The 24,223-nt window shown below is 42.5% G+C and overlaps 1 protein-coding gene across 5 annotated transcripts in view; it reads right to left on the bottom strand.

The window, feature by feature from the left end:
* The window catches only part of LOC146706903 (glutamate receptor 2-like), a 111,240-nt gene that overhangs the window by 50,345 nt on the left and 36,672 nt on the right, over positions 1–24,223 (bottom strand). For all 5 annotated transcript variants that reach the window (XM_085458196.1, XM_085458195.1, XM_085458193.1 and 2 more), the window contains exons 12-16: positions 22,077–22,219; positions 18,982–19,197; positions 18,254–18,408; positions 16,801–16,999; positions 6,781–7,028 (exon numbers count right to left, since the gene is read on the bottom strand). In XM_085458196.1, the coding sequence (XP_085314322.1) occupies positions 6,781–7,028; positions 16,801–16,999; positions 18,254–18,408; positions 18,982–19,197; positions 22,077–22,219 (961 nt within the window). The remainder of the gene's footprint in view (positions 1–6,780; positions 7,029–16,800; positions 17,000–18,253; positions 18,409–18,981; positions 19,198–22,076; positions 22,220–24,223) is intronic.

The raw sequence follows: 24,223 nt of genomic DNA, 5'->3' as shown, positions 1-24,223 counted from the left end.
GACTCTACACACTGTCACTTCAACTAATCCCACTTAAATGCTCATTGCACAAGTTTTGCACAAACTGTAAATACCAAAACTAGTCTCAAATTCTCTAAATATTTAATACTTTTTTCTCTTTATCATTATTATTACTGTTATTTCTGTTATTTTCTTCTTCATTTAACTGCACACTTTTATATGCTCATGTAAAGCTGAGGAGCACAAGCCAAAGAATTTCATTATGGGTAAATGTGGCTACACTGTTTATCTGTACATGACAATAAAACTTGAAACTGATCTGAACCGAGAACCTAGTTAGGTTGAATATGCTGAGGATCTCTGTGACCTCACCAACAAACCTTTTGTACTGAAGGAGAGTTGAAGTCACAAAGATAGTTTAAAAAAACTATTTGTGGTCCGCTTGGTGCAGCTTCTACAGTAATGTGGATAAAGTCTAAGGAGCTTGGAAAGAAAAGCGTCTGGACTTCTATAAGTTGCTTGAAGACGTTTCACCTCTCAACTGAGGCTTCTTCAGTTCTAGGGTCAAATGGTGGAGAGTCCCAGATTTAAACCCTGTTGGAGTATCCCCCCAAAGAGGGACAAAAGGACCCCCTGATGATCCTATACCTAATCACATGAGCCAAGGCGTGAAAACAGGTGTAGGTCACAATCAGCCAAGGTTTCGGGTGAGCTCATTGTGAAACCTAGCCCCACCCTATCATGTGATTTCCTCAGGTCTGTAAAACCTCTTACTACCTGTGCGCCCTGTCACAATCTTTTGGACATGGGCTTCAGTTGATATAAAATACTCGAGAATCACTTTACTGACTTGTGAATCATGATTCACAAGCCCAACTGACTCCTTCACTGACTCATCCCTGTTGCTGTTAGCAAACTAATTTCAATAGTAGAAATATATTTCGCTTATAATTAAAATTGTGGGGGGAAAAAAACAACAGCCAGTTTCTTAACAGAAACATTTCTGCTCTGAACTGGAAGAAAACACCCTGAGTAGAAAGCTCACATCAAGATAATAGCTCCTCAGTTCACAGTAGCATCGCTCTGCTAACAGCACATTTGAGTTACTCACCCCCTCCCTTCCTGTGCTGAATCGTAGCATGAACGAATCACTCATTCACCTCCTCCCTTCCTGTGCTGAATTGTAGCATCAATGAATCTCACTCACCCCCACCCAACCCCCCAACCTTCCTGGCTCACAGCTTCTTCTTCTACTTTTTGGTTGGCAACCACTGTTAAGGCACATTACCGCCCCCTGGCTCACAGCTCAGTGGACATTTAGATGAGAAAATATATATTTGACATTTGAGGAAAAAACTAATAAAATACAATAAAAATAAATAAAATAAATTTTCCCTTTAGAAATCGTAATTTTTTTTGCTCTTTTTTGCTCTATAAAAATAGTTGTTATTCTTTTTCAATCATCTTAGCAGTAGGATATACATGAAAAGAGAAACACATTAAGTTTGAGTGAAAATGTAATTTTTTTGCACTCTCTGGGCAACTGACTCAGTGACTCAAATGACTCAAAAAACCCGATTCATTTTTGTGAGTGACTCATTCAAACTCGATTCAGTAAAAACAATCAAATTTACCATCACTACTCCCTGCATTGCTTTTACTTACATTTCACATAGTTAACTTTTTTCTTTGTGGAAATGAGGCTATGGATTAAAATGCCATTGGGTGTCATATGAATACGAGGCCAACAATGGTGTAACAGCCTAGAAACCGGAAAGATAATTTTGATAAGGACCCAATGTTTGCAATTTTGCCCCTATACACCACCAGATTTTTAAATGAAACAAGATTTAAGGAGGTTAACAAAAATACTGCATGAACAGTTTAAGAATTACAGTAGTTTTATACTGAATCTCTGAATCTCACATTTTAAGAGGATTTTCTAAACTTGCTGACTACAGTACGCTTCGGAGTACGCATTTTGAGACCTATTATGTCACAGCGACGTGACCATGGCTGTCCCAATCCGAAGTGTACTCCAAATGCGGTCTCCAAATACGCCGTCGTTTTCCCCAAATATGAAGTTTGGTCCGCTGTGGACTTTGTGGTCCCATATATCGCAGAATTCATAGTGCGGCGGTGGGTGTGGATAATTTTGCTGAAAAAAGCGGCAGATGGGTTAAGCAGAGCGGCCGAAAAAGTAAACTTTCAAAAGTAAGTACTGAATATTATGTCACTTATTTATGTGCAAATGTTTAATAATGAAGAACATTAAAACATTACTGTTAGCCACATGTCGGCAAAGTTGCAAACATTAGCAATGTTAGTACTATAGCTGACCTTAATCTTACAGAGAATGTGATGATTTTATGGATAATTAAAGTCAGTCATATATCCACAAATACAACAAGATGAAAGTCAATGAATGCTGCTCGGTTTGCAGTCCTGAACATCACGGCACAAGCAGGATTCACTGCACTGTTAATGTTAGCTATGTTATATTGCTGCCTCTGTTCGGTGGTGTCGAGCCAAACGGACTTTAACGTGTTTTTGAACGAGCTGACGGTTCACTCGTTAAGCTGAAAGAAAGATGCTTTAATCACAGGACCATCACTGTACCATCTGGGAACTCTTCTTGTTGAGCACTCGTAATGACACAAACACTAAATCCTCCTTCTCTTGTGCTGTTTTGTAGCAGTGTATACACCTGAGACTGTCACCTGTCTGTCTGTCCTGCACTCTCTCTTTTTCTTTCTCTCTGATTGTGTAATAAAAGTATGAACATTCATTTATAAGTCACACTTGTGTTTGAATCCTGCAGCTTATCACACATTTGATTTCCATGTGTGACAACTGCAAGTGTCCGGAGTGAGGACAGACTGAAGGACCCACTGCTGCACATCATCTGTGAGGCTTTGCACCCCTGATGATCCACCAGGACAAACTCAGCAGTGTGTGAGGAAGAGGAGGAGGAAGAGCCAGCAGCAGCTGACAGATGGAGAGAATAGACAGACTATTCCCTGTTTGTGAAGGACTGCTAGAAAAGTTTAAAATAACGAATTGTCTGTCCTGAATCAGTCTTATTAGGTAATGTTTAAATCATTTTATCATTCCAGTGTTTTCAGTGTGGGAGAAAGTACTCAGGGCCTTCAGGTTACACACTATGAAAGGCAGAAACAAGTTTAATATTCAGAAACCTAAAGTATGTATCAGCAGCAGAATGGACCTAAAAATAAATGTTTGTTTCAGTTCACTTATTGGTAATGCCACAAGAAAAACAATGGTGTGCTTGGTTTCAACGTAACTTTATTCTTTCATGAGTTATTTACAAGTTTCTCTTTGTTCACAGCCATTTACATGTCGAAGAGGTTAACACGTGAGGAGCGGATCGAAATTGTGTTGATATCTGGTGAAAGCAGTAACCGGGTCATTGCAGCAGATTTCAATGCAAGACACCCTACGAGACCACCCATCTCCCATGCTACAGTTAGCAAACTGCTTGCTAAGTTTCGTGAAACTGGTTCAGTGTTGGATTTGCCAAAATGTGGACGCAAGAAAACTGTCACTAATGAAGAAACATCAGTGGCTGTCCCAGCTTCATTCAGCAAGAGCCCACAGCGTAGCACTCGCCGCATGTCACTGGAGAGTGGCATTAGTCGAACATCCCTTCGGCGGATATTGGCTACTCACAAATGGCACCCTTACAAACTCCAGCTACTGCAGCATCTCAGCGAGGATGACCCAGATCGGCACACAGAATTTGCAGAATGGGCAAAACAAAAATTGGAACAGGACCCTCAGATCACGCAGAAGATTTTGTTCAGTGATGAGGCAAACTTTTATGTGAATGGTGAAGTTAACAAACAAAACCACCGCTATTGGTCTGACACTAACCCACATTGGATGGATCCCTCCAAGACTGTTGGAACAACAAAAGTGATGGTTTGGTGTGGTATATGGGGTACAACGATAGTGGGTCCATTCTTCATCAATGGAAACCTCAAGGCCACTGGATATTTGAAATTGCTACATGATGATGTGCTTCCCTCTTTATGCACTGAAGCTGGCACGTTCCCTGAGTTTTTCCAGCAAGATGGTGCACCAACACATTATGGGTGCCAGGTCCAAGCATTCCTAGATGAACAGTTTCCTGGAAAGTGGATTGGTCGTCATGGGCCAGTTGAAAAGCCTCCAAGGTCTCCCGATCTGACCCCCTTAGACTTTTAGCTTTGGGGTCATCTGAAGGCAATTGTCTATGGTGTGAAGATACGAGATGTGCAGCACCTGAAACTACGGATATTGGGTGCCTGTGCTGGCATTTCTCCTGCGGTGTTGCTATCAGTGTGTGAAGAGTGGGAGAAGAGGGTTGCATTGACAATCCAACACAATGGGCAGCACATTGAACACATTTTATAAGTGGTCAGAAACTTGTAAATAACTCATGAAAGAATAAAGTTACGTTGAAACCACGCACACCATTGTTTTTCTTGTGACATTACCAATAAGTTTGATGTGTCACATGGCCCTGTTCCTATTGAAAAAACAAAAGTTGTATCCAAGATGGCCGACTTCTAAATGGCCACCATGGTCACCACCCATCTTGAGGAGTTTGCCCCCTCACATATACTAATGTGCCACAAACAGGACTTTAACATCACCAACCACTCCCATGTTATTACGGTGTATCCATATAAATGGCCCACCCTGTACAATACAGTGCATTGTTAGTAGATCACCCTGCAATTGTGATATCACAATAATTTGACAGTTGTGGACAGGTGTATTTTTATGGCTGGCCTTACCGCATATGTGTTTGTAAGAGTTTCATTGTCAGTAAGTTAAACTAAACTATGTTTAGTAAACAAACAGGGTGAATTATTGCCTATAAAATATAATACATCTTACATATATATATAAAAATATTTACATGCTTCCATCTCCCGTTTTTGGTCCGTGACATCTCTTACTTTTCAACTCTTTTTCTCCCTTCCTCGTTCACAGACACATAACGGGTATGGCAGTCCATTCTCCCTGCAGCACGGACTACACTGCCCATGAGGCTAGATTCTTTAGGGCTATGCCTGTAACACTCTGCCTATTGCCTTCATATTAAATCATTTTTGTGAATAATTTTTTAAAATATTTCTTCACGTCATTATGTGGGCTACAAGTAGAGGTGACATCGGCCGTGAGATTGAGACACAGACATGAGAGCCTCTTAATGCGTGTTTTGTTTGGGTTTCCACCGGCGTGGACACCAAAAATATAGAGTTCATAGCCTAATGAAACAGGAAAATACAGCCATGTAATCCATTCATTTCAACAAAGTAACTGTATTCTGAATACCACCTTTTAAAACGGTAACTGTAACGCAATACAGTTACTCATATTTTGTATTTTAAATACGTAACGGCGGTACATGTATTCCGTTACTCCCCAACACTGTTGCTAATCCACTTAATACCATCTGATTTTTTTTTTTGCTACATTTATTAAAGTGTTCCGTTCTGATTTTGCTTTGTTGATTCTGAAGTGTACATATTTTTTCTCATATATATGACACAAATATTGTTGAGCTATATACCATTCTTCTTATTTAAGCTATTTCTTAAGGGCCACTTTAGATAGGTCTATATAAAGTGCTAAATGTTGTTTATTTATGAATGTAAATTTGTTGTATTTTCTGTAGCAATTAAAAAAAAAAAAAAAAGGCTATTAATCTGCATGTGTAAACATGTATGTAAATTCTTGCGCAATTGCATGAGATAAAAGAAAAATATAAAACTACTACTACTTTCACATATTAAAAAAATAAGAGACAGCTCTGAGGGAATGTAGGGGGAAGCTAATTTATGTATAACTGTCCGTATGTAATTTAAACATTTTATGGTGACATATAGTGCCCTCCCTCCTCCCAACAGACACACACACACACACACACACACACACACACACACACACACACACACACACACACACATACACACACACACATGTGTACACACTCAGACAGACGCAAACACACACATGCAAATTGCAAATTCCAACTTCAAATGGAATGCAGCATTAGGTCATAAACTTTGCAAAAATCCCTTGATCCAGGTCTTAAAGAGCCAAGTTATCAATGGAGAAAAGCCTGCAGCCAAAAATAATAACTAACACTTAAAAAAAAAAAATCAAACAGAATATGAAGACACTTTAATTTGACATTCACAGGTTTGTTTAGAATGTTTTACACTATAAATGTCATCACATTTATTTTCAAGATAAAAGGAGCCTATCTGAAGGGGTTCTTTAAGACCTGGAAGCAAATCAAACACCCTATCCCCCATTTGTCATGGAAACCACCGCTAGCCATTGGTCAGAGGTGGTAACCATGGTAATAAATACAAACCACTGAGATGGTGTCATCAGGGTAGGTGGATTATTATAACAACGAGTTAACCGCCGTGTCCCATTCATCACACTCGCATACTGCGACACCCAGCTGGCAGTAAGCCTTGGGATGAATCTATCTGCTCTCCATAGTGAGTTATGTGTATAGGCACAGGGACAGCTTGAACACTGGCTAATTACCACCTGATAACAAGCAGTTTGTCAGCCAGGGTTATTACTGTGACTTCAAGTTACTGAGTTTAGGAAAAATCTGGATCTCTTTAAAGCTCAAAGTAGTTTAGCATGATTTTCTCTTTCATCTACATATACAGAGAGAAGAACTGTAGGAATTAGGAGAGGGATGGTATGCTAGGCAGCAGGTTAGTAGTGTGAATGGTACATGGCAGTGCAGGTTGGCCAGCATTGTTATACTGATCCACCCACCTTAATGGGGATCCTTTTGGTGTGGCGATGCCATAGCCTTTTGAGTCCAGGTTTCCTCCAACTTTCATTGTGTCACAGGGTTTCCTCTGCTCGATGTACTCATTCATGGTGGACTCCAGCAGGTAAGCGTACTTTCCCTTGGATTTCCTGACACGCTGGACACCCTCTGATGTTTTCTTGACAAAAACTGAAGGTTCTGCGATTTTCATGTACTGCCACATCTTGTCAAACAAGGCGATTTTAGAACGCTAAAAAAGAGAAACAGACACAGATAGTATGCGATAACTTAATTTTTATAACTTACCTTTAGATAACCTGTAATGTATGTAAAGAAGGCGTTTACCTAAAGCACTTTTGAAGGTAAAGAGAGTATGACTGTAGCCTGAATGAGTTGATGCATCATCCCACAAGACAATATTCTAAAACTAGCTCCATAATGCTCCACTGGGCAATGTTGTTAAGCCTAAATTGTAAAACTGTTAAAACCTAGTAATACTGTAGGTTCTGTGGGGATCAGGGAAATTATTTTACTGCAACTGTTCATAACCATCATCTTTATCATTGCATTAATCAGCATTGCATTAAAGCATTTATTGAAGCTGTTAACATTACATTAAAGTCTGTATTACAGGTGGTATCATAATCATGGAATATTCTTTCATTGCAGGAGCAACTGTAATCATTTTATACACATTGCATTTTGGTGCTTATTAAAGAGTTGAAGCTCGGTCAGTTAATTGATGGTCAGAAGCTTTGTCCGGCGCGATCTATTGAGCAAAGTGGCCTAGAGCTATGGAAGAATTGCATACACGTGTGTTCATTAAAATCATCGTTTGACTCCACCCGGCCGGATCAGTGTTGTTATTTGGATTTCCTCCTGTATCCCTCCTCAATATTTGAACCCTTAACAATATACATCAATACAACTATTATAGCCCAAATTTTAATAATATGTATGCATTACGTGCATAGTAATTACATAAATTTAAAAAAAGTGCAATAAACTACAAAAAAATTGAAAATCGTTTTTTGTTTTTTTAACATATATTTCTAGTTAGAGAAATTTAAGAGGCTTATCCCTCAAAACTGTAAATACAAAAAAGTTGCACAAAATAGTTTCCCACCACAGGAAATTTATTTTAAGTGTCTTCATACTTTTATTTTTGAAATACACCAATTTTTATATACTGCAGGAAAAACGAAAATAAATATTATAATGCAAATTTGCAAAAAAACAGCATATGCATCAAAATAAACTATTTCCAGCAGTGCAATATGAGTCCTAAGCATCCCAGAAACGACACAGAAAGTCATAAAGTCAAACATAACTTTTAAAAACACCAGTACAGGCTCGCAAGGCCCTGATGGGGGCCCTTCATGTCCTGAGGAAGAATAACCTGGGCCAGAAGCTCCTGCTGGACTTCTACCACTCCTCAGTGGAGAGCATGCGCTTCTACTGGCTGGGTCTTTAGTACACAGGGGCCACTACTGACAACAGGAAGGCAACACAGAGGGTAATTAATACTGGTCAAGTTGGCTGACATCAGCCACCCTTAGAGGCCTTTGCCAGCTCCTCCTGTCTCAAGAAAAACAAGGTCATCACAGGTGACCCCTTGCACCCCGCCCACCACCTGTCTGACCCGCTCCCGTTTGGTCAGCACCTCAGGTCAATCGGGTCCCACACCTACAGACAGACTAAAAGTTTATTCCCCTGGGCCATTCGGACTTTTAAGAAACACTCCCCCCCCAACCCACCCCTGCCCACTCACCTCACTAATCTGAGTACCCTGATCACTCAGAACACTCACATGTGGACTCTAAACTCAGAGCAAGTGCTTTGCACCTCTTCCAAGCACTTTGTTCTCCAATATGTGCTTTTCTCTTGCTTTGTATACATTTATTGGGGTGACCGTGGCTCAGGGGGTTGGGAAGCGTATCTGTAACCGGAAGGTCGCCGGTTCGATCCCCGGGCTCTCTGTCCTGGTCGTTGTGTCCTTGGGCAAGACACTTTACCCTAACCGCCTACTGGTGATGGCCAGAGAGGCCGATGGCGCGATATGGCAGCCTCGCTTCTGTCAGTCTGCCCCAGGGCAGCTGTGGCTACAACTGTAGCTGCTTCCACCAGTGTGTGAGAGTGAATGAATAGTGGCATTGTAAAGCGCTTTGGGTGCCTTGAAAAGCACTATATAAATCCAATCCATTATTATTATTCTCCTATTTGTTATTTATGCCTGCTGTCTTACTATTTATATTTTAGTCCTGCACTGATGCTGTGGAGCCTCCATAATTTCATTGCATGTACAATGACAACAAAGGGTCATTGGGATGTGACAGTGGGATGTGACTCTACTGTCACATCCCACTCTGGGCAGCGCATCTCGCATGTTCTTCTCTCTGCCTCTTCCTCATTTCAGACTTGCTGGGGCACGGGGCGTGGGAAACCTCGCCCCGTGCCCCAGCGTGGGAAACCTCCCATAGACTTTCTCCGCACATTTGCAAATAAGTTGAAACCTCACATATTCTCCCGCTGTGCACCTGTAAATAAATTCACCATCACATCAAAGTACTTTGAGTTGTGTGTCCGCCCTCCAGTACCCTGTTCCCGTTACCAAAGGAGCCTGCTGAGCCCATGCAAATCGGGCAATCCAGGCTCACTCCGTAGGAGAGAGAGAGGCGTTTTCCTGCATGGGAGTTTGTACTGTGATCGGCCAGGGCATTTCATTGGCACCTGAAATTTGGGGGTACTGGTGGGCGTTTCAGGTGCAGCTAAACTCCATCTCCCTCCCTGTGAAGCTCAAATACCATCAGACCTCTCATTCTCTCCAAGCATTCGTGGAGTCCGGTTGTGAGAAAAATTTAATAGACATGGATCTAGCCCGACAGCAAGGTTTCCCTTGGTGCCTCTCAAGCCTCCCATTCCGGCCTCCACTCAAGGTTTTGCCTATATCACTCATAAAACCAAGCCCGTGCAGCTAATCACATCGGCCAACCATTGGGAAACAATAACTCTCTTCATGTTTCCATCCCTTATCTTTGGTTTTCCCTGGTTGAAAAATCAGAACTCCCACCTGGACTGGACTGCTAGCAAATACTTAACTGGATTTTAACGTGTCACTCTCTCTGTTTGCAATCAGCTCTACTCTCAGTTTCCAGCTCCTGGTGCTGTACACAACCATCTTAGATCTATTTCTGGTCCTCGAGGAGTACCATGACCTCAGAATGGTCTTCAGTAAGGAAAAGGCTCTTTCTCTGCCACCACATCATCCCTATGATTGTGCTATTAACCTCCTCTCTGGTGCTGCTCTCCCCTCCAGTCCACTATACAATCTTCCTAGGCCAGAGAGGGAGGCAATGGAGGAATACATTCAGGAATCACTAGTGGCTGGCATGATCCAACTCTCGACTTCCCTGGTAGTATTCCAAGCCCTCGTCCATGATGTACTAAAAAAATTTTTACTCACCCCCTGGTTGCAGAGACATAATGCTCACATTGATTGGACCAGGTAAAAAAAATCACCAGCTGGAGCCTGTTTTGCTTGGCGAACTGTTTGAGGTCAGCCATTCCCACTGCAACAGCAGATCGAGCTCCACCCCTGTCACAAACACCAGACCTTCCCTCCAGAGTATCATGATTTACAGGAAGTGTTCAATAAAGACAAGGCTCGCTCTCTACCGCCTCACCGACCATACGATTGCACTATTGACTTACTTCCGGAAGCCCCGTTGCCCTCTAGTAGACTGTATAACCTGTCCCGTCCTGAGAGAGAATATATGGAGAACTACATCCAGAACTCGCTGGCAGCAGGAATAATTAGACCTTCTTTCTCCCCAGTTGCTGCGGGCTTCTTCTTTGTATGAAAGAAGGATGGGTCGCTGTGGCCGTGTATCGATTATCGAGGTTTGAACGATGTTACTGTAAAAAATAAATACCCTCTCTCACTAATCAACTCTGTTTTCGAGTCTCTCCAGGAAGCCACAGTTTTGAGTTCCACACCTCATCTATTTCCTTTTTGGGCTACATTTTGGCAGGAGGACAGGTGAAGACCGACCTAGTAAAGGTCAAGGCGGTGCTGGAATGGCCGGTCCCAGAGTCACGGAAAAAGCTTCAAAGCTTCCTTGGGGATGCGGACTTTTTACCGCCACTTCATTCGGAACTACAGCCAAGTGGCTGCGCCTCTCACCTGTTTCACCTCATCTACGGTACCTTTCACCTGGCCCCCAGAAGCCCACTCAGCTTTCGCTAAGTTGAAGCACATTTTTACATCCGCACCCATTCTAATCCATCCTGATACTTCTAAGCAGTTTATCGTGGGGAGTGACGGACTGAGGAGGTAATTGACAGAAGTGACGTACAAGGTAAGCGACTCATGCTGTAACTGACGTCAGACCCAGAACGGGGAGAATTTAGACGCTCTCCAAGATTACATCGACCGCTGTTTCCAAGATTTAGTCATGAAGAAGGCTCAGAGTGCATCTTCCCCGGCCAAAATTGAGACACGTCCTATTGTGGCCAAATTCGGCCACTTCAAACAAAAGGAACAGGTGAAAAGCCGCGGCAGGGAATTAAAAGGAACGGACTTCAGCGTGAACGACCAAAGAGATCCTGGAACGAGATAATTGATAAAAAAAAATAAAAAATTCTTAGTACAAAGACTACGCCTACAAAATTATGAACATGGTAATAAATCCGGTCAATTTCTAGCAAACCAGCTAAAAATAAAGAAAGAAAAAACAACTATATGTGCTGTTCAAGATTCATCTGGGAACACAATATATGAACCGATACAAATAAACAACATTTTCAGGGATTTCTATAAAAGATTGTATTCACCACAAATAAACCCATCTAAAAAGGAAATTGATCAGTTTTTGGACAACATAACTCTTCCAAAATTATTGGACACTCAAGCAATGGCACTGGATTCACCACTGACACCAGGTGAACTCCAGGAAGCCCTAATAAGTATGCCCAATAATAAGGCTCCAGGTCCAGACGGCTTTCCTGCAGAATTCTACAAAGAATTCTGGACATTTTCTAGCACCAGTTTTTTACAGAACGTTGTTGGAAATCAAAGAAAAGGGCAGACTTCCATCAAATATGAATTCTGCAAACATTAATCTCCTGCTAAAACCAGGCAAAGACCCTGTATATCCCTCAAGCTATCGTCCAATATCCCTTATAAATGTAGACCTTAAAATAATCTGCAAAGCTCTCTCAAAGAGACTGGAGAAAATAACCCCCTCTTAATTCATCCTGACCAAACTGGTTTCATAAAAGGTAGGCACTCATCAACAAATACACGTAGAATACTTAATTTGATAGACTACTCATACAGTAAAAACCTAGAAACTACAATATTCTCTTTAGACGCAGAAAAAGCATTTGACAGAGTTAACTGGAAATTTCTATTCGCAACTTTACACAAATTTGGTTTTGGATCCTCTTTCATAAACTGGTTAAAAATATTATATAATTCCCCAACAGCTTGTGTCAGAACAAATGACCAGACATCCTCCAGCTTCTGTCTCCTGAGGGGCACCAGGCAGGGATGCCCACTCTCCCCTTCACTGTTTGCAATTTTTATTGAACCACTAGCAGCAGCAATTAGACAGAATTCAGTAATTAAGGGCATAAAATGCAAGAACGTGGAACATAAAATCAGCCTTTATGCGGATGATGTGTTACTTTTTCTCCAAAACTCACAAACCAATATCTCTGGGGTGATTGAATTGATAAACTCTTTTGCAAGAATATCAGATTACTCAATTAACTGGTCAAAATCTACAGTCCTTCTGATTAATTGCTCCTTCCATAACTCCTTTTCTACACCACTGCAATCGGGAAATATAAAGTATTTAGGTATTAATGTTTCTCCCAAGCTTGCAGATCTAACTAAATTAAACCATATCCCACTTTTAAAGACAGTAGAAGGTGATCTGGCTAGGTGGAAATGTTTACCCATATCACTCATGGGAAGGGTTGCCGCTATAAAAATGATGGTCTTACCAAAAATAAATTATTTATTCTCAATGATCCCAACTAAACCGCCACAAGATTGGTTCAGATCTCTAGATTCATGTATGTCCAAATTCCTTTGGAAAAATAAACCCCCACGTATAAGCTTAAAAACACTACAAAAGACCAAGGATAAAGGAGGATTAGAACTACCTAACTTTCAGCACTACTTCTTAGTCAACAGGCTAAGGTTTATCTCAGGATGGCTAAAACATACCCTCTTAGATGAACCTTGGCTAGATGTAGAACAAGCACTTTGCAATAATCTAGAGCTTATCAGCTCAAACATCCAACGACATGAATGCTTCAAAAGCGTCAACATCAGCTCTTCTCTGACAGCATGGTGGGAATTTCTAAAATTGACGGAGTCTTTTTAATCCCATGCAAACGTACATCTATCTGGAACAACCCTGACATATTATAAAACAATAATATGATAAACCTTTCAGATTGGAGTGGTAAAGGAATCAAATACTTAGAACATATACTAGAAGGAACAGAATTTATTCCATTTGACAGACTGGTTACACAATATGGGATCAACAAGAAAAGATTTTTAGAATATCAACAAATTAAATCCATAGTAAAAAATAAATTTAAACCGGGTCAAGTTGAACTACAAACACCACCAAGTGTGGTTCAATTTCTTACTCTTAAAATCCCCAAATTACTATCCAAAATATACAGAATGCTTTCTAAAACAGATGAATCAATATCACTTCCTATTGCAAAATGGGAAGCGGATTTATCAGTTAACTTAGACCTAAACTTCTGGTCTCAGATTTGCTTAAAAACCTTTCATCTAATTAGAAATCCCAGTCTTCAATTAATTCAATACAAAATATTACATAGAGTGCACTATACAGGTCATCGGATGTTCAAGATGGGCTTTACGTCTACCAACAACTGCTCACACTGCCAAACCAATTCAACGGACAATTATATCCATGCTCTTTGGTTCTGTCCACCAGTTCAGAGGTTTTGGCACGAGATATGTGAAGACTTATCAAAGTGTCTGAAATGTAACATTCCAACTTCCCCTTTAGTGTGTTTGTTGGGCAGCTTAGATAATGTCACTACAGATAAGAATATAGCCCATATGGTTTTCACTGCCCTATGCATAGCCAAGAAAACAGTCCTCATGAACTGGAAAAATAAAAATAATCTTAATTCTAACCAATATAGAAATTATCTATTAGATTACATTAGTCTTGATACAGCCTCTGCCACCACATCAGATCAATTGCTCTGGGCTCCTTTGATCAGCTCCATCACCTAGCGGGGATGGGGGGTCATAGTTTGGTCCCACCTTCGCTGTTGTGATTGGTGTGGGGGTAGGGACAGGCTTAGGGCGTCGGGGGGTTCCCCAGGAGCATCTACCTTGGAGGGCTCAACCTGGGGTAGCGGTCATGGCCTATTAAGGGCTCTGTTGGCTCTTAGGTGACGGTTTCCTCGTGGCTGCGTGCAGTGGGGCTAGGGGAGGGTCTGTGCTGACGGACGTGGGTTACTGACCTGGTAGCCTGGCTGCCCCGGGGTGGGTCCGGGACGGGCGTGGGGTTGTGGGGGTACTCCGTCTCCGGGCTGGGGCCCTGGTTGGTGTGTTGCCGGGGTTGTGGGCGGGTGGCTGTCTCCACGTTGGGTGAGTGCCTGACATATGTGCCTGTATGTCTGTGTCCATATGTCAGGTCGGGTATCAGACGCCACCTCTCTAGGGACATCTCAGGCCCTCCAAGGTATGGAGGCCTATCTCCCACCACCACTTCCCCTGCCAGTGGCAGACGCCCACAGACATCGGTGCGTTGGTGGGTCTTTGTGTCCGGGGATGGGCGTCACACCGGCTCACTCCTTGGTGGCTGCTTATCGGGGCCTGGAGCCTGGGGCTCGCTCGGGCCACTTCGGGGGTGGGGTGCCCTCGGCCTCGGTCACTCTGGCGCAGCTGGCTGCCGGCGCTCCCTGGGCACGTCACTGCTTATGCTCCGCGGCTGCTGAGTGACCCCTCATCTGGGACTCTCCTCAGCTCTTTCTGGGATAGTGGCGCGGCTGCCCCTCTCTTGGTCTTCCTTGGTTTCTTGTGTTCTGAGTGCCTCCGGATGTCTGGAGTTTTGATCTCCTCTATACCTGCTTCATGCCCTGGTGGACGGGGCTGTGGCTCCCCACACCCTCTAACAGATATGTAGGAACATGTAGGAACCTTTTAAAAACAAGCGCATTCATGCTCACAGGTGTACAGACGGGTGCTCATACACAAAAAACTATACCCTTATTGGCTACGACCTTAAAGCGCACTGTGCGCTGTCGATCTTACACAATAATGTTTAACATTTAGTATTTACTGTTATATTGCCATAGATCATCATGATGTTGTTTATTCTATTGCTCTAGTTTCCTTCTGCTTGTTTTCTTTTTTCTTTCTCAACAGGTGATCCAGGAAAAGAAAAAGAGAAAAAAAAAGACAAAGGTGATGAAGCAGTCTTTTCTCACTATCTCTTTTCTCCTTTTTCTTTCCCTCTCCTTCTGTTAACTTTCTTCTCAACTGTTCTTCTTGTTTTTCTTTCCCGTCATCGGGTCCAGTCTGGCCTGATTACAATAACTAATAAAAATATAAAAATAACTAATAAAGATCAAATAAACTATGACAATCAAGATGACCAGTATAGCAAAAGGCCCACTTGGGAAAGTAAATCTGTTGGGCATTTTTCTTGGCCTTCAGACAATAATTCTGATTGCTACAGTGCCAGACAGGACACACACACACAAAAAAAAAAGCAGTTTATCGTGGATGTTGATGCGTCCGACACCGAAGTTGGGGCAGTTCTCTCCCAGTGGTCCGGGCCACAAGGTAAGCTCCAGCCATGCGCCTACTCCTCATGCCGACTCACCCCCACGGAGAGAAACTATGACATTGGCGACAGGGAGCTCCTGGCTATAAAACTTGCCTTAGAAGAATGGCGCCACTGGCTGGAGGGGGCGGAACAGCCTTTCCTCATATGGACAGACCATAAAAATTTAACTTACCTCAGAACGGCCAAAAGATTAAACTCATGGCAAGCCCACTGGTCTCCATTCTTCACTCACTTTGACTTCACTCTCTCCTATCGCCCAGGGTCACAGAATGTCAAGCCTGACGCGCTCTTCTGTCAGTGTTCCTTGGACACTGAAGCATCCTCTCCCGCCACTGTCCTGCCCCCTGCCTGCGTTTTAGGCGCTCTCATCTGGGACATTGAGGAGACTATCTGCCAGGCCCTCGCAGGGGACCCCAACCCAGGTACCGGGCCACCTGGGCGGCGCTTCGTCCCCGCTACCGCCCATGGGGCGGTCATTCATTGGATTCACACTGCACGATTTTCGTGCCACCCTGGCGTGAGTAGAACAATACAACTCCTTAGACGACATTTCTGATGGAAATTTCTAATAAAGGACGTAAAGGAATATGTGTCAGCCTGTGCCGTTTGCGCTCACAACAAGCCATCCACTAAGCACCCCCTAGGTCAGCTCCACTCGCTCACAACACTTCACCGGCCTTGGTCTCACATCTCCCTTGATTTTGTTACTGGTCTCCCCAGCTCCTCTGGAAAGAGTGTCATTCTCACCGTCGTTGATAGATTCTCTAAAGCTGCTCACTTCATCCCACATCTAACTCAGTTGTGTGCCGTTGAACCACTATGTGAAACTAAGTTAAATGAATGTGACATACAAAAAATTAACATACAAAGGGCCTGAAACCATGCTGACTTGAATTCAAGTTTTCTTTTAAATGACAAAATTTTGTTTTGGGGACAAATATATCTTTCAGCTTATAAAGAGGACAGGTTTCAGGACATGATTCAGTTGAACTCCAAGGAAAGATCTATCGGAAATTTTGGATTAAGTTGCGAGACTACAATCATCATATTTTGTCATCTAAGGATTCCCATTTGAAACAATAAATTTCATAAACACTCTAGGTGCGTGGAAGTGCTGAAGCAGGCTCTTCCTATTGTCCAGCTGATACTAAAAGTCCTTACCCTGAAAAACTCCTTGGTGGATCCAGAGTCCAGTGTTCCATATGCTATCTCCGTCTGCTTAGCCAAATCTTCAGCACTCTCAATGGGAGACACCATCCTCTCCACCGTGAGGAAGGCAGCCAGGTTAGCAGTGTATGATGAGATAATGATCAGAGTGAAAAACCACCACACCCCACCAACTATACGTCCTGAAAGAGACCTGCCCACATAAACACATGAATCAAATTAAACTGTTCTAGGACTCATGGCAAATTCATTCAATTACATCTTGAGGCACTTGTTGTTATGATTTGACACATTGTAGATTCTTACTGAAGGCATCAAAACTGTAAATGAACACACATGGAATTGTGTAATAAAAAGTGTGAAATAACTCAAACCATGTTTCATATTTAAGATTCTTCGTAACAGCCTTTGCTTTGATTACTGCTTTACACACTGTTGGCATTCTCTTGATGAGTTTCATGAGGTCGTCACTTGAAATGGTTTTCCAAGCATCTTGAAGGAGTTTCCAGAGATGCTGAGCACTTGTTGGCCTGTTTACCTTTACTCGGCGGTCCATTCCATCCGAAACCATTTCCTTTGGGTTTTAGGTCTCCTTCTTGGTTCTAAAAGTTCTAAAAGTAATGATGGACTGATAATTCTCTTAGCTGTCATTTCTACTTAGCTGATTGGTTCTTGCCATAATATGAATTTGAATAGCTGTCAAATAGAGCTGTCAGCTGTGTACCAACCTGACATCTGCTCAACACAACTGATGGTCTCAACTCCATTAAGAAGGCAAGGAATTCCACCACTGAACCCTGACAGGCACACCTGTGAGGTGAAACCATTTCAGGTGGCTACATCATGAAGCTCATTGAGAAAAGGCCAAATGTTTTCAGCACTGTGAACAAAGCAAAGTGTGGCTACTTTCAGGAATCCAAAATACTGCTACATAATTCCATATATTTTGCTCCATATATTTGATGGAGCAAAATATATGGAGCAGAGAAACAACATTAAATGAGAAGGTGTGTCCAAACTTTTGACTGGTCATTGTGGATAAAGAAAATATTTTCAGCTGACAGACTACAGTGACTTGCCCAACACAGCTAGCTACAGCAGCAATGCCATAGTGGCAACAGCCTCACCCAAACTGGACAGTTTAACAATGACCACATACATCTCTTCATGGCCATAGTTAACATTACAAACATGATGCTATACCAAGTCAGTGTAAAAATATTAGGGTTGAAGTAGAACAGAACAATTGTAGCATGAACAGAGTTTCTAATGCACTTTTATCTCATTCAGTCTATGATAAGAACTGTGCCTGTTTTACAGCCCTTAATTAGTATTAATATTCAGTTCCTGATTAACGAGGCAGTGAATGTATATTAATATAATATACTGATTACAACATCGGGAGCTAATACCGTATATGACTATGAAATGTCAAGGGCATACCAACCTTGGTGAGATGTCACAACCCTGCCGCATGAAAGCACCCAAAGAAAACCAAAGAGAATTAAAGATCCCAAACTCATTGGTGGATTCAGTGGTTAATGGCAAGGCTCCATCTTCTGGCTCCTCAAGCGTCCATTCATAAGGGCTGAACCTGGATACCTACAGCAGCAAAGCATTAGAATGTCAACAGAAATACACAAATTACATAGATTGTTATAACAGGGTTTTCTAAAAGTTTGCAAAAAACAAGGCATTTCATTTTTTCCACTGTTTCAAAGAGCCCAGCCACAAAGTAGGTGCCTAGGCTGTGAAGAGGAGCTTCTGTCTAACTATACTGCCATAAAAAGACACAATTGCTCTTTAAGAAATGACACATTTTTAACTAAACTGCTCCTCTGTAGTGTACCTCCTCGTTGTTAAATCAGATTACATGTAATCAATTGATCATAAATATAAAATCTTTCTGAATCGAAGCAAGTTTCTAGTTTTCTATTAAATTAACCCTAAAGTTGAGGCAAGGAAGGTTGGGCTTCAAACTTGAACTACACTTTTTGAGACATAATACATTAGTCTCAATAAGTGTCAGTAGGTATTATGTCACTTATTTCAAACATAGTATTTATGCCTTCTTTTAACATAACCATATTAGGCACTGATACTTATGAAAACAGGATAGCACCTAAAAGAGGATTTCAACAAAGCATGCAAATTCATAATAGCAGGCTTACTTACCAGAAAGAGAACAACACTAACTCCTATGTAGGCAAAGACAATGCACATCCAGATTTCATAGGCCAGTGGGTCCAGAAAGGAGAAAACACCTGGTTTGGATTTTTGCGGCTTTTTAATCATGATGGAGATTCCCAAAGACATGAAGGGTTTGGAGAAATCTATCACCTCTTCACGGACAAGAGTGATTGTCAGGGGAGCAATAGCTATATCTGCTTTCTGTTGGAAAGTAGAGACACAGTGACAGGGACAATGTGATTGCTTCATGGACTTGGAAGAGCTGCTGCTACTACAGCGCTTTGGCAGTCGTTGTGATCACATAAGTGATTCTAGCCTACAAGCCACATTTAACTATACAATCATATAGTGTTTAATTCTACACACTGTAAGGACGTTCACCTAACTTTACATCCATATCTCTGGACTGAAGGAGAAAGTACCTGTAGAATACTGGAACATGCACAAAGAAGACTTTAGAGGCATGCACCAGGGGCCACATGCCTGAAACAATAGTTTCTATGATTTTTTTTCCTATGACTTAATGGTGATTTGTGTGATTAACAATTCAAGTACAGGTAAAATTTAAGATTATAATGGACCATAAGTTCCTAGAGCTCCAGATTTTTTCCTAGAGAACCAGCGAGAAGCACACATCATTCCAGGCATAGCAGATGGCCCAGTCAGTGATTGAGGTCAAGGGTCATGCCGTTTGGGCTCCTACTGGTCACCTCGAGAGGATTCCAGAACCACAGCAATAACCACGAAGGGGTTGGCGGAAATCCAGAAGGACCAGACTAAGAAGGCCAGAAGCCCTGACTTGGCTGAGTCAGAGAAACACCCAGACCTCAAAAAGGGGGCAGAATAATCCCCCGGTCTGTGGAAAAAGACCTCATGGTGGTCCACCCATGAGGTTAAAGTAAGAAGAGGAGAAGAGCACAGAGAATTGCCCGTCCCAGAAGATTAGTTGTTTAAATGTAAAGAAGGTCAAAAGCCCTTTAGACAGAGTTTCTAGTTTGAGCACAAAGGTGGAAGCTGAAAAGTAATGGGAGGTCTGAGAGTATTAGCTTTACTAATAGTTTGTGTGATTTTTATGTTATGTTAATTGCCCGAACACAGTGGTCATCCCACATTTGGTCCAGCCGTTAAAGGGGGACAGACTGTCCAGAGAGGGAAAGCGCGACAACTAAGAGAACTGACAGATACTGGGTATAGAAATATCAACCTGGGGTTAGATTGGCTAATTCAAAATATAAAGGAACAAAAGGTGTCAGACTGTGTGGCGTGCGTAGCCACCCGCCCACACCTGTTCACCGAACCTGGCCCTGTCTATTCAAATGACACGCGGGGATTTGGTTGTGTGCTTATAATAACCAGAAGTGCAATTCCACCAATTGATAATAAAACTACTCCGGGACCTTTTACCCGAAGAAACGCTAACTATACCTGTTTTGATTTTACAGTGAGCAGCAAGGGAAGTCAGAAGTATGACGTAGGAGAGATCCCAGCGGACTGGTGTACGGTGGTGTATCCAGCCCAAGGGAATGCCTCCAGGGGTAAACATGACATAAATTGGCCCGTGGGCAAGAGCGGGTTTGTACTATTATGCTGGGTAAAAAGGGGGTAAGGGTCTCAGGAAACAGGGCAAGGCAGCTCACAGCCCAGTGTAGATGCAAGGTGCTGTTCTGGACGTACACTTACTTGTTTGACTTATTTGTGGGGTTTTTAACATATATGGATGCAATAGGGGTGCCTAGGGGAGTAGCAGCATCAGAAGTATGGTGACCTTCTTTCGAAGGTCAAAAGGGGGAATTGTTGAAAATATATCATGAAGCAGTATTTCAGCAAAGGCCATATTAACCCAGCCGCTAATAAAATGTGCTAGATCATAGGGTATTACCAGAAGTGCTTTGATTGTAATTGCATACGTGCTTGCACAGCGACAGTCAGAACAGGATGGACTCAGGATGTGTCATTTACTATTATAAGACTCATAACGAGAACAACAGGAAACAGGTGGGGGTGAAAGGCAGTTAAGATAGATTTCTGAGTAATTGTAGAAGATCACCAAAAAAGGAATCGTGTCTAGCTGTCACTAACTGTAACTGATGCATGTTATGTTATCTGCTTATGCACGAAGGGGCGTGAACCCTGACATATAAAACTGTGTATCAAAGTGCTTCCTCTTTGAGAACTACACGGAAGGTGGTATTGTGTACATCTCCCTTGCATGCAAGCTAAATAAATAATTGTGGATTGACTAGACCTGCTCTGAGTATTGGTTGTTTGTTCTCAACCCAACATCAAAGAATTCGGGACAACTTCATGACCCAATAGCCTATTTTGAATGGAGGGGAGAGTAGGGAACTGTCTGTTGGTCTGGGTTCTTGTTACAAAAGATAAGAATATAGTGTGAACAGGAACAAAACAATAAATCTGGGCGATGAAGCTGGAATCCACCCCATCCTCTCCATTTTATCTATAAAATGGGGGATTGGATGGTATTAAATGGTTATTTGAGTCTCATCCAAGAATCTCATGTAATGAATTTGTTGAAAAATACGTTGTAACTCACTAAATTACTAAAGTTATTACACAGTGTTAGAGATGAAACCCCAACAATCAGCTAATCTTATATGAGGGAATTTTCTGAACTGGTGCTACATAAAGCTTAATTTTCCAGATTTTTCAGACTGCCTCCTCTAACTTAAATGATCGGAGTGTTTGGTCAGTTACTCAGATCTTTAATGAATGTTATTAATTACTATTAATACCAATTTAATCTAATTAAAAGTAAAGAAAATTTCAAGTTTAAAGTGTCATTCACACTGCAGGACGTGCAGCTGCAGTTGGTTGATGTCCACAAATTTCCAGGCATTTGGTTAAATGTGCTCATGCAATTCTAAGAGAGAGGCTCAGCAGAGATAAAATCTAGTACTTAACAATTTCTATTCCATGTCTTAAGTAATATTTATAAACTTTGCTTTGAACATGGTTTTCACACACCATTTTTGTTTTGCACTACCACCAATATTTAATTTGTCTCATGCTCAAGTTAAATAAAACATTCTGCTGTTTATTGTGCCTGTGTAAAGTCTTACCCCATATACCAGCTCTCCAACCATACCATTCCAGATTTTGGTTTCAGCATCTCTTGCTCCATATTTGCCATCTCCCACAATCCTCAGCTGGTAGCGTATCCCACAGTGCTTTGCAATCTCCGCAGCCAGGTCGACACAGTAACCTTGCATCAGTACAAACAGCCAAACAACAAAGTCGCTTATATGAGATACAAGAGTAGTGTGTAATTGAATATCACATATCTTAATATCAAATTTACTCTAAATTAACGGCACCTTATGTGTCTTGAAAAAGTTTTAAAAGTAAGGAAAAACATATGCTATTGTGGTATCATTGAGCTATCTTCATGGCACATACTTCAAACAACAAATTATTTTCATTAATACTTCAAGTAGAGGAATGAATAATGAAAGGTTTTATATGCAGAATGCTATACACACTGGTTGCCACTCACATGGTGCTACTTTAAATGGTGGCAGTAGCATTTGTATGTAATCTATAAATCCAATCCAACTTTATTTATATAGCATTTTAATATATATAAACAAAAAAAAAAACCACCCAGCACGCCCCTGCGGGCGGTTTATCCTTCAAGCTCGGGTCCTCTACCAGAGGCCTGGGAGCTTGAGGGTCCTACGCAGTATCTTAGCTGTTCCCAGGACTGCGCTCTTCTGGACAGAGATCTCCGATGTTATTCCCGGGATCTGCTGGAGCCACTCGCCTAGCTTGGGAGTCACCGCACCTAGTGCTCCGATTACCACGGGGACCACCATTACCTTCACCCTCCACATCCTCTCGAGCTCTTCTCTGAGCCCTTGGTATTTCTCCAGCTTCTCGTGTTCCTTCTTCCTGATATTGCTGTCATTCGGAACCGCTACATCGATCACTACGACCGTCTTCTTCTGTTTGTCTACCACCACTATGTCCGGTTGGTTAGCCACCACCATTTTGTCCGTCTGTATCTGGAAGTCCCACAGGATCTTAGCTCGGTCATTCTCCACCACCCTTGGGGGCATCTCCCATTTTGACCTCGGGACTTCCAGGTTATACTCGGCACAGATGTTCCTGTACACTATGCCGGCCACTTGGTTATGGCGTTCCATGTATGCCTTGCCTGCTAGCATCTTGCACCCTGCTGTTATGTGCTGGATTGTCTCTGGGGCATCTTTACACAGCCTGCACCTGGGGTCTTGCCTGGTGTGATAGACCCCAGCTTCTATGGATCTTGTACTCCGAGCTTGTTCTTGTGCTGCCATGATTAGTGCCTCTGTGCTGTCTTTCAGTCCAGCTTTGTCCAGCCACTGGTAGGATTTCTGGATATCAGCCACCTCCTCTATCTGCCGGTGGTACATACCGTGCAGGGGCCTGTCCTTCCATGATGGTTCCTCGTCTCCCTCCTCTTTCTTGGGTTTCTGCTGCCTGAGGTATTCACTGAGCACTCGGTCAGTTGGGGCCATCTTCCCAATGTATTCTTGGATGTTCGTTGTCTCATCCTGGACTGTGGTGCTGACACTCACCAGTCCCTGGCCCCCTTCCTTCCGCTTAGCATACAGCCTCAGGGTGCTGGACTTGGGGTGAAACCCTCCATGCATGGTAAGGAGCTTTCTTGTCTTTATGTCAGTGGCTTCTATCTCCTCCTTTGGCCAGCCTATTACCCCAGCAGGGTACCTGATCACGGGCAGGGCGTACGTGTTGATGGCCCGGATCTTGTTCTTACCATTCAGCTGACTCCTCAGGACTTGCCTGACCCTCTGCAGGTACTTGGTGGTTGCAGCCTTTCTAGCGGCCTCTTCATGGTTCCCATTTGCCTGCGGGATCCCCAGGTACTTGTAACTGTCCTCTATGTCTGCAATGTTGCCTTCTGGTAGTTCAATCCCCTCAGTTCTGACTACCTTCCCTCTCTTTGTTACCATCCGACTACACTTCTCCAGTCCGAACGACATTCCAATGTCATTGCTGTATAGCCTGGTAGTGTGGATCAGTGAATCGATGTCTCGTTCACTCTTGGCATACAGCTTGATGTCATCCATGTACAGGAGGTGGCTGACAACTGCTCCGTTCCATAGTCGGTATCCGTAGCCAGTCTTGTTAATGATCTCACTGAGGGGGTTCAGGCCTATGCAGAACAGCAGTGGGGACAGAGCATCTCCTTGGTAGATCCCGCACT

The sequence above is a fragment of the Copadichromis virginalis genome, linkage group LG6 (assembly GCF_057382275.1).
Source record: "Copadichromis virginalis isolate Kocher_CV1m ecotype Utaka linkage group LG6, C_Virginalis_male_GT1.1, whole genome shotgun sequence".
NCBI lineage: Eukaryota > Metazoa > Chordata > Actinopteri > Cichliformes > Cichlidae > Copadichromis > Copadichromis virginalis.
This window is presented reverse-complemented; position numbering and strand designations above follow the sequence as displayed.